Here is a 10,955-nt window from a genome sequence, read left to right as displayed (position 1 = left end):
AACCTGTGGCTACCTAACCCATCTGGGCCTTGAATACAGAAGGAAAAGGGGGTCCTGCGTAGGAATGTTAGAGAAAAGGGGTCACATGCATGTACAAAATTAATTGTAGACAGGTCACCTGTTTTGAGTAGATAACAGCAACAAATGAACTGAGTATCTTGTTGCTATGATTGCTACTGTGTTGAATTTCTCTGCCAGGATTGAAGCCCTGACACCCAAAGAGGCAAAGAAGAAATGGCGGAAGGGGAAATAACAACGTTCATGGCTCTGACAGAAAGGTTTGACCTTCCAATGGGGAATTACCAGAAGCCCAAGCTGCTTTACTGCAGCAATGGAGGCCACTTTTTGAGGATATGTCCTGATGGCACAGTTGATGGCACGAGGGACCGAAATGACCAATACAGTAAGCTTTTTTCTGGCCTTGTCTTAATGGTCTTTTTGAGATTTTCTACCTCAAGGGGTTCTTTCCACAGTGACCATCTGTCTTCTGGTGAACCTCTGAACACCTGCCATGGATCCCTTGTGTACTTCAAAGGATTCTGGGCATGTTCTACAGTTCATGGCTGGATTTACCACAATCCTTCATGAGCTGAGAACTTGCCCAGTCTTGCCATGTAACTGGGTATTGATTGAGAACATCAGCAATAATAGGCAAGCTTCTGACCAGGAAAGTTTGTCTGCCATCACTGTTCTCATTGAGGAACCCTTGATAACAGACGTAACACTTCCTGAGAACACAGTTTTAATATCACTGTGGTATATGGCTAGTATTACATTTAGTTTTTCCTTCCCACCTTTCATTTTCTTTTTGGGATGATGGCATTTTGCACTGTTGTCAGCCAAGAAAGAACAGGAAAGATGTGCTTCACACCAAGTCTTCTCCTCCTCTACATAGCAGTGGACCATGCTGAGGTTTACCACATGCAAACCAAAGAGGTGCCAAAGGCACATATATGCACCCACATAGAAGACGCATGCAGGGCCTTCACATTTTTAAACAAAATCACTAAATATTAAATGCCAACCTCTACAATACAAATCATAGCCACATCCATAGAGTAAACCATGACAAACTGCAAGTCAGAATAGAAGCATAGCTGAGAGACTGTGATTCAGCAAGTAAATGTTCTACCTTGTTAGGAAGAAAGCTATGCTACATTGCAAATTCAGTAGTCTATACATCAGGGGTGTCGAACTCATTTGTGAGGAGGGCTGGATATAACATAAATGTCTGAGTAGACAATACTGACTTTGGTGGACTGAGGGTCTGATTCAGTATAAGGCAGATTCATGTGTTCATGTGTCTCTTGGTTGGGCTGACAATGCATAATAAATAAATAAATAAATAAATACATACATACATACATACATACATACATACATACATACCTGGGAAGCTATTGGGGGGGGGGATGGCAGGGAGGGCGTGTGAGCCGCAAGAGGCCTTACTGCACCTGAAAAGGAAGGGGCGGGGGGAGATTGCTAGGAAAACGAGGCTGGGTTTCCAGCTGCAGCCCAAAAGAGAACCGGAGGCCAGGTCTACTCATTGGCCTGCATGGAGGTAGGCTGGCCTCCTGAAGGCTAGATGGCAATCTGACAGCAATGTTGATTCTGTGAACTTAGGCAGATCATGAGAGGGAATGCAGGAGGGTTGCATCAGTGCTTGGCTCTCGTGGCCCTTTCTTGCATGCCCAGGGTAATGCCGATCACCACTTTGGGATCGGCAGCAATTTTCCTCCAGGTCAGATTGGCCAGGGATCCTGGAGGGATTTTTTTTTTTTTGGCACCTCCTGGGCATGGAGCAGGGGTCACTGGGGTGTGGGGAAGAGGTAGTTGTGAATTTCCTGCATTGTGTATAGGGTTGGACTAGATGACCCTGGAGGTCCCTTCCAACTCTATGTTTCTATGATTCTAGGTTTTGAAGCTGTAAGGCACCAATGATATTATGATCTCAAAATGTGTGGAAGGTTTGTTAGAATCCCTTGCCAAAAGAAAAGGGGTTAGTGAGATGGAAGCTGATATTGGAACAGTAAGGTTCATGGTTATGATTTTCAAGAAGATACACACACAGAGCTTCGCTGTATACCAGAACACACAGACAAAAGGCACTGATTTCACAGAAAGGGCCTTTCCTATTCTGTGTGTACACTGTTCTCCTGAAGGTTTACTGGAAGACAGCTGAACTCCTCGCTGCAGGATGTGCCCAGAGTCAGACACACGCTCCGGATTCTAAGAAAAGTACTTCTCTTTTTTTTTTAAAGAAAAGCCACAGGAATATGTGGTTTTCCTCCCTTGCCCCAGCTTTGCTTTCTGGTTTGTTTCTGAAGTCAGTTTATGGTAGAGTTTTAATTATAAATGCCATTTACGCACTCGCACTTACACACGCTCAAAAGTAGACTGAATGAAGGTGATCTCACTCTGAGTAAATATAGCAAAGGACAGACAGGAAGTCTCTAACCTAGAGTAAACTGGCATGTAACCTTTTTTGAAACCCTGCTCAAGCAAGGGAGGTAGGAAAGCAAACAAGGAGGGGATTCAGCAGAAGGCCCAAGTGTGCTTGCCGCTCACAAAAGAAGGAAAAGGCAAGCTGCAGAAGGAGATACTTAGGGTTGCCAACCTGCAGGTGGTGGCTGGAGATCACCCGCTAATACAACTGATCTCCAGGTGACAGACATCAGTTCATCTTGAGAAAATGGCAGCTTTGGAAGGTGGACTCTATGGCATTATACCCCACTGAGGTCCCTCCCCTTCCCAAATCCCACCCTCCTCAGGCTCCGCTCTCAAAATCGCTAAGTATTTCCCAACCGGAGCTGTCAACCCTAGGGGAGACACTGATGATGGCCCCACCCACTGTATTGGGAAGCACTCCTGAGCTCTATAAGACATATGCTGGGATCCAAAAAAGAGCATAACTAGTTTTCTGTGTCAAATAGGGCTTGGGGTTGTGTTTCTTGAAAAGCAGATCCCCTCTCTTTGCTGTTTTCGAAATTTGATGGAATGTCTAAAACAATTTGTGTTGTAGGATGGAGCATGTCTATTGTTCAAAGAAAAAAAGTCACACAGACTCTTTAAGCATCCCTAAATTACCTCTCTGGATCTCAGCCATAAGGTTTTCTTTTCACAGCAAAACACAAGTAACCTGGCAGAAACTCCTTTATCATTAATCCCACTGAGTCTTCCAATGCATATGTAGCGTAATGAAAATGGCTTCTCTCCTCTTTCACATGGGATGGCCCCAAAAACCTGGTTGGGAGCCTAGGACCTGCCTTGTATGAGCCCTCTGAAACTCATTTCACCCATGCCCTCCTGATGTGTCACTTGGAAATGCAGCCACGTAGAAGCAGCTCCACGTGGTGCTCTGTTTGCATGAAACATCATTCCATGTAACTCAGGCAAATCTCAACATAATGATACAAGCCACAACAAAGAGAAGTTATATTGACCTGATGAGAATTTCCCAAACTGCATCATGCACATTGCTGAATTATGCACATTGCTGAAAACACAGCTACATTTTTAGGTTGCTCCAACACTTTGGATTGCATGTGTAAATGTGGTCCTCAGCATGAAAGGAACAAGATTAGGCACTTATTTAGATTTATTTATTATTTACAGCTTTTGCCAGAACAATTCGGCACTTATTACATAACAGTGGAGAAAAGGCCAGATTCAAAGTCAAGTGTTAAACTCAAAGGCTTGACAATGTTGTGTTGCTCTCCAAACTCTTATAGAGCCTCACCCATAGATAACGTGTGTGGCCTCATATTGGTTTCATATTAGTTCCATGCCCATTTAATTCTAACAGAACCTATGTTTCATATTGTTAGAACTTTAGGAGGCTCAGTTCCATGGCCTTCTGCCCAGAATTGCCTTAAGAATATACAAGCATGATGACATCACTTCTGGGGGGAAACTGGAAGAAATGGTGGGAACTCTAGGAATCATTGAAAACTCTGGTTCCTAATGATTCCACCATCACTTCCAGATTTTCTCTGGAAGTTAAATCATCATGCTTCCAACACCCCCTTCCATGTCCCTGCCTCCAACCCTCCCTCTGGTTGCCAAGCTCGGCCTGGCAAACCTATAACTCTAACTACCCCAGCGTTGTTTCCAAAAGTGCCCATCCAGATAACTCTTGGCACTCACAAGCTGGGCATTCATTGGCTATATGCAATATATTGACCTTCCCCATGTTTTAATATTCAGAAGTACACTGCTTCTGTGCACAGATGTTTAGTTATCACCAGAAGTAGTTGATATACATACTCTCTATAAATTTGTCTAATTCTTTCAAAAACTCATCTAACCTACTGGTAGGTTTGCCAGGTCCCTCTTTGCCATTGGTGGGATGTGTATGGGGCGGAGCCTGAGGAGGGCGGGGTTTGGGGAGGGACTTCAATGCCATAGAGTCCAATTGCCAAAGCGGCCATTTTCTCCAGGTGAACTGATCTCTTTCAGCTGGAGATCAGTTGTAATAGCAGGAGATCTCCAGCTAGTACCTGGAGGTTGGCAACCCTACCTACTGGTCATCCCCCATCTTGTGATAGTAGAAGGATTCTCCAGGCTTTCCCAGGATGCAGCTGTATTGCAACTCTGATGGGGTATTTTTAGGCCTTCCTCCAGTAGGCTAGTAAGCAATAAGAGCAGGCACAGCTACAAGACAGAAAAGAACTGATTGAAATGCAAAGCACCTTCCCACCAGACATCGTCCCTTCATTAGGGGCTCTCTGGAAACATGTTGCGTGTAACCAGTGTAGTTTTCTAAAGGATGTGTGTTTGCTAGCCTGTGCCAGAAATGAGCTTAGCGTAAATGAGCTATTAAACTTGGACATCCTGATGAAAAAATATTTACAGAGGAAACTCCTTAAATGGATGTGTGCCAGTGGAATAACCCTAGTTACAGCTAACTACGTAAGTAAACTTGGGTGGCGCCCTCACTTTCCACAACCTATGGAGCTCATCTTTGCAGTGACATTTGTACAGACTAGTAATAAATGTAGCATAAGCCCCTAGTTCTACTGAAAGAGGAAGAGACCAGTTATACTGAAGCAAGAACATCTAGTGAAAGTCTAGTTCAGCCTTGAGCTTCCATCAAAATACCTGGCTTCCAAAGCATGAAGCAAACACTCATATTCGTGGGGCATGGTTTGCAGCCACATGAAGGATGCCGAGTCTTCTCCCTGACTCCCAGGTATACATTCTGATGCTAGGAGGCAGAATGCAAACACCAGTCTCTCTCATATTGGTCTTCCGCTGGTTATTCCGCTGGATAAAAGAATACAGGATGCCTTGATCAACATCTGAGAGGCCTTGCAAAGTCATAAGCGCCTTTGGGTCTCCGGCTAGGATGAGGCTGGTTTCGCGTTTATAGTGACAAATAGCCAGGTCAACGGAATCAGTTGCCCACCTGTCTGGAAGGGGCAAAACAGATCACTCATTGGATCTCCTGAGTTAGGATAATAAAAGTTTGGGGATGCATGCCTGGTTATGATTGGAGAAAGGTACAGGGCAGATTAATTAATACATACTTAATATGTGTTAAGTAATCTACAATTACTTAATACATATTTATGACAATAGAAACCAGACGTATGGCTTACTAGAGTATGGATGATTTTATGAAAGTATTCCTTGCACTGTGCTTGAAGTTGTCCATTTTTTAAAAGGTAGTGCTCATCCTTAGTTCCAAAATGTGGCAAATTTAACCCCTTGTATCTATTTGATACAATTCGTATATACATCTAAGGGATTTTATCTGTCCAAGGAGCTCAGGATGGTCTTCTGATATGTGCTCCCCCTCTATTTTAATCTCACAACAACTGTGTGATGTAGATTGTGTGTGTGTGATTTATGGCGACCCCGTAGGGTTTGTGTGTGTGTGATTTATGGTGACAGCTGACTTGTGGCAACCCTGTAGGGTTTTCAAGGCAAGAGACCTTTGGAGGTGGTTTTGCCATTGCCTGCCTCCGCGTAGGCTGAGAGAGTTCTGTGCGAACTGTGACTGGCCCAAGGTCACCCAGCAGGCTTCATGTGGAGGACTGGGGAATCAGACCCGGTTCTCCAGATTAGAGTCCGCCACTCTGGCACTTGTGATGCAGGTTAGGCTGAGAATTAGTGAGCAACCCAAGGTCAGCTAGTGAACATCATTGTTGAGCAAATTGCAAACTGGATGCTGAGATTCTCTTTCTACAAAGCCCCCCCCCCCCCCATTTTACTGCCACTTGAGTCATGGCACTTTTTCCTTTCACTCGTGTACAGAAGGAACTGTGCAAAATCTGCACCCTGCTGTCGGAAGAATGCCTAACTGTCTGTTTGCCATTATCACAGTTAGGAAGTCACAGCACATGGTGGCAAATGGGCATTTGTACAATTTTCATCTATGATTTTCTTCATAGAACTGTGGCATGAAAATAGCACATTCGAATCCCTCGGCTGTATTCTTCCTTTTTCCTTCACTCAACAAGAGCAAACTAGCCTTGCTTCTTTAAAATTAGTGCTGGCTCTTTTTAATCTCTTGTGCCAAGAATGCAACTGCTGTGCTGAGCCAGCGGGGTGTGGTGGTTAAGAGCAGTGGTTTGGAGTGGTGGACTCTAATCTGGAGAACCGGGTTTGATTCCCCACTCCCTCCACATGAGTGGTGGACCCGATTTTCTGGTGAATCGGGTTGGTTTCCCTACTCCTACACATGAAGCCAGCTGGGTGACCTTGGGCCAGTCACAGCTCTCTTAGAGCTCTCTCAACCCCACCTACCTCACAGGGTGTCTGTCTGTTGTGGGGAGGGGAAGGGAAGGTTTGATTGTAAGCCGGTTTGATTCTTCCTTAAAGTCGGCATATAAAAACCAACTCTTCTTCTTCCCCCTGTTCCTCCATTACCCACTCTATCTGACAGCAGCATTTCGAAGACCTATGAAAAACAGATTCAGGTGTTGCTCAAACACCAAATCCCAGAGTTCAGAGAAGAACAAAGCAGCCGCAAATGACTGAAAGTCCTTTCCTAGCCATCTACTAATTATGCCGCATTCCCTAAAGAGTGTCTGATTGAAGAACAGGAGCTACAACAGCCCGTGTTTTCCAGCGGCAAACCCATGTGAGGATTCAGTCTCATATTTTGTCAGGCCAAAGTAATTAAAACAAAACAAAAACACACACCATACATCATGAATTAAGAATCTGTAGTCTACCCTCCCACAGAAAGCAATTACTGCATTTAGTAATTGTTGTTGGCGACACCTTTTACATCTACTTCGCTCTATTGCTATATGACCTAATTAATTCGGGAGAGTTTTCAGGTTCCCCTGCACCAAAGGAATGGTTCATCTTATTGAGTCATTTGAATGTCACTTTCCGAAATAGCGCCTTGCTACTGTCAGCAGTAGCACATTCCCCCTCATGACTTTTCTCTTGGCATACTATGCATTGTTTGAGGGGGGGAGTTCTCTTCTGGCTGAACCTGCTGATGTCTAAGGGCAGAAATTATATGCAGGTGACTGGTTAAAGTTGGATCCCAGCTATTTGCTGAGAGTCAGACCAGATGATTTAATGACCCCCTCAGACACTGAAATTTTATGAATCTGTGGGAAAGAAAGAAAAACGGCTGTTCTCTAAAATTGTTTCCTTTCCCAAATGGCAATCTGTGGATGAAAAGGAATTGTGCAGCAACAAACTGTAGAAGTGTATGTGAGAGGTATGGTGATATTTATTTATTTAAAATATTTATAGCTTGTTTTCCCAAAAAACGCCCAGTGGCGTGAACCACAATAAAAATTAGATCATCCATAAAATGTAAAAGTACAATGCAATATAACAAAATCAAACAGCAGGTACAAATTTAAGAAATTGAAATTGGTCCCAGTCACAGCTATGATGTAGGGTTCTGCAGACCTGGCGAAAACCCACGTTTGCAGAAAAAATTGAAAATCTGAATTCCTTGTTAATGGAAAATTAAATTTTGGGGTAAATACCAAAAAGATGTGCAGATGTTACACACAAACACATACACAAAAAAGGGGGGGAAACCTGTCAGAGTTTGGGCAGTGAACAGGTTAAAGAAAGGGAGAGTCAGAGCTGAAGTATTTATTTATTCATAGTCTGCCTTTCTCACTTGGGTCGAAAACGCATGGTCACAGACTCCTTTATTCCCTGTTTCAGCCAGGATTCAGCCAGGATTGAACGCATGCGTTTCGCCAAACGTGCGTTAGATCCTGGCTGAATCCTGGCTGAAACAGGGAATAAAGGAGGCTAAAGCAACTGTGCGTTTTCGCCCGTTGACTCAAGGCGGATTATACAGAGTGAGCCAATACAATTGATGGATGGGACATTCAATAAACAATGCAATAAGACTAGGGTTAGAACCAACCAGAAATCTAAAAGATAGAACTGAAGCAAAGCATAAGTATTAACCTGACACATTAAATGACGCAAAATTCCATAGTAGGATCCTAGTTTCAGAAAACAATACACAGCAGTATAGACCACAGTCCCTAATAATTTTACCACATATCTTTGTAAATCATTTAGTACAGTACAACTCTATTGCCTGAGAAGAAAATCCCTCTTGAATAATTCAATTTTGCATTGTTTGCAGAAAGCCAGGAGATTGGGAGCCTTCCTGACTTCCTCAGGCAGGCCGTTCCGTAATGTGGGGGCCACAACAGAAAACGCATGTGTATGTAGTTGTTGATTTTGCCCATTTGCAGGTTGGCACCTGCAGAAGGCCCCGCTCTGATGACTGAAGCTGTCATGGTGGAATGTAGGGGGAGAGGCGGTCTTGCAGATATAAGGGGCCAAGGCCATGAATGGCTTCTTTTGTGATAACTAATATCTTAAATTGAGCTTGGTAACTGATGGGCAGCCAGTTAATAGGGTTGCCAGGTCCCTCTTCACCACTGGCGGGAGGTTTTTGAGGTGGAGCCTGAGGAGGGCAGGGTTTGGGGAGGGGAGGGACTTCAATGCCCTAAAGTCTAATTGCCAAAGCGGCCATTTTCTCCAGGTGAACGGATCTCTATTGGCTGGAGATCAGTTGTAACAGTGGGAGATCTCCAGCTGGAGGTTGGCAGCCCTACCAGTGAAGTACCGGTAGGGTAGGAGTAATATGCGTGCGCCATCTAGTTTCCAGCAATAGCTGAACTGCAGCATTCTGCACTAGCTAGAGCTTACAAATTGATTTTGAGGGGAGACCAATATACAGTACATTGCGGTAGTCTAGTCTCAATGTTACTGTGGGAGGTACGTAGCAGAAATGGGGGAAAGATGAGATAGAAGCAACAGTAGTGGAAAGTAGAGGAAAGGAGATTCTAATGGTTATTAACTCTTGTTTGTTGGTAGTGTTTTGTATATTATAGATTGTTTTCCCTCTAAGGAATTCAGAGCATCTGACATACTGTTCCCCATCTATTTCCCACTCAGGTAGCCAGGTTTGCTTAGCATCAACAATAGAACTGTTTCCTGTGCCCTCCAACCATTTTTTACTTGCTGTTGTGTTTTTCCCCCTAATTGTAGTTCAGTTGCTGCTAAGTGCGGAAAATTTGGGTGAGGTGTATATAAAGAGCACAGCGTCTGGACAGTATTTGGCTATGGATGACAATGGGCTTTTATATGGCTCGGTAAGTATGAGGTTTCCGGGGGAATGGACACGGGGAGGTTTTGAGGTTTACAGAAATCTTGTAGCACAGAGCCCCATAGCCCACAAGCGGCAATTAGATGGTGTTTGTTGTTTTTGCAGATGGATTGCCAGCCTTTGACTAGCTTTATTTCTGGAAAAATAAATAAAATAATTTAAGACAACCATCCCAAAATATTTCAGATACTGGATTTCCTCCTCAGGATGAGCAATATCGCATCAGCTGCCAAGTTGCAGAGGGTGATGCTATTAGGTATCCTGACCTGAATTTAGCCCTAGGATAAATAAGCACCACAGATGTTGTATGCAGTATTCATCCAGTGCCCTAGGGTGCTGGGAGAACTGTGAGCAAACATGCTGGCAGTCTGAAAATTGAAGGAGCAGGATTAAGTAACAGCAACCCATGGAGAGTAAGGGGTAGGCCCCAAAGGGTCTTTTGCCACACTGGTCAACTGAGGTGTAGACAGCTATTCAACCTTGCCAGTTATGTGGGTCAGCACTAGTCAGCCTCTTCACCACAGATGACAATTCAGTCATAGGTAGAGAGTAATAAGGAACCCAGCTGCTTCATTTGTTCCCCATTATGAAGACACCACCCTCTTTTTCTTCAGCAGTTACCAACGGAAGAATGTTTGTTTCTGGAAAGAATGGAAGAAAACCATTACAATACCTATACCTCGAAGAAGCATGCAGATAAGAAGTGGTACGTTGCCTTGAAAAAGAATGGGCAAAGTAAACTGGGACCACGGACGCATTTAGGACAAAAGGCTATACTTTTCCTTCCCCTACCAGTATCTCCTGATTAGACAGTTTACCTCACAAAGTACAGTATGCCCCTTAGGATTAAACACCCAGTAGCCTTTCCATTTCCTCTCCTTTTATTCTGCCACTCTGGTGAACATTAAAAAGGGAGGGTCAAAATTACGTGGGGGGGGGGGGAAGGAAACTACCTTAAATATGCACCTACTGCTGACATAATCCAGATGCATCCCACAATATCAACTCCCAAATGAACCAAGTGAATTGTACTCATAGATAGGCATGCACATGTAGCTCCTACAGCTCTACATAGCAAGGCTTCCCTTTTAGAAACATGTATTCAGATGGTATAATTTTCAAAGACAGCTTTTCATAATCCTTATTTATCACGTGGGGGCATAACCAATGACACTGAAGCTAGACTCTCCTCTGAAACAAATTAATTGTGTGCTTTTTAGGACCAAAAATGTAACCTTTTCTTTAGGTAATATTGCTCTGGTACTTGATAACATCTGTTATATGCAATGTGTATTTATTTACTAAGTAAAATTGTATACATTCTAAAATGTTCAACAAT

General features: G+C 43.7%; 1 protein-coding gene across 2 annotated transcripts; it reads left to right on the top strand.

Moving 5' to 3' along the window:
* The first annotated feature begins 221 nt into the window (after positions 1-221).
* On the top strand, positions 222-10,425 carry FGF1 (fibroblast growth factor 1). 2 transcript variants are annotated; one of them, XM_056862661.1, is made up of 3 exons: positions 222-403; positions 9,499-9,602; positions 10,234-10,425. In XM_056862661.1, the coding sequence occupies exons 1-3, from the start codon at positions 235-237 to the stop codon at positions 10,423-10,425; spliced, it is 465 nt and encodes a 154-aa protein (XP_056718639.1). In that variant the 5' UTR covers positions 222-234. The 2 variants fall into 2 exon arrangements, with proteins under 2 accessions (XP_056718639.1, XP_056718631.1); XM_056862653.1 differs by having other exon boundaries at positions 10,231-10,425.
* The last annotated feature ends 530 nt before the right edge of the window (positions 10,426-10,955 follow it).

Source organism: Euleptes europaea, chromosome 1 (genome assembly GCF_029931775.1).
Source record: "Euleptes europaea isolate rEulEur1 chromosome 1, rEulEur1.hap1, whole genome shotgun sequence".
Lineage (NCBI taxonomy): Eukaryota > Metazoa > Chordata > Lepidosauria > Squamata > Sphaerodactylidae > Euleptes > Euleptes europaea.
This window is presented reverse-complemented; position numbering and strand designations above follow the sequence as displayed.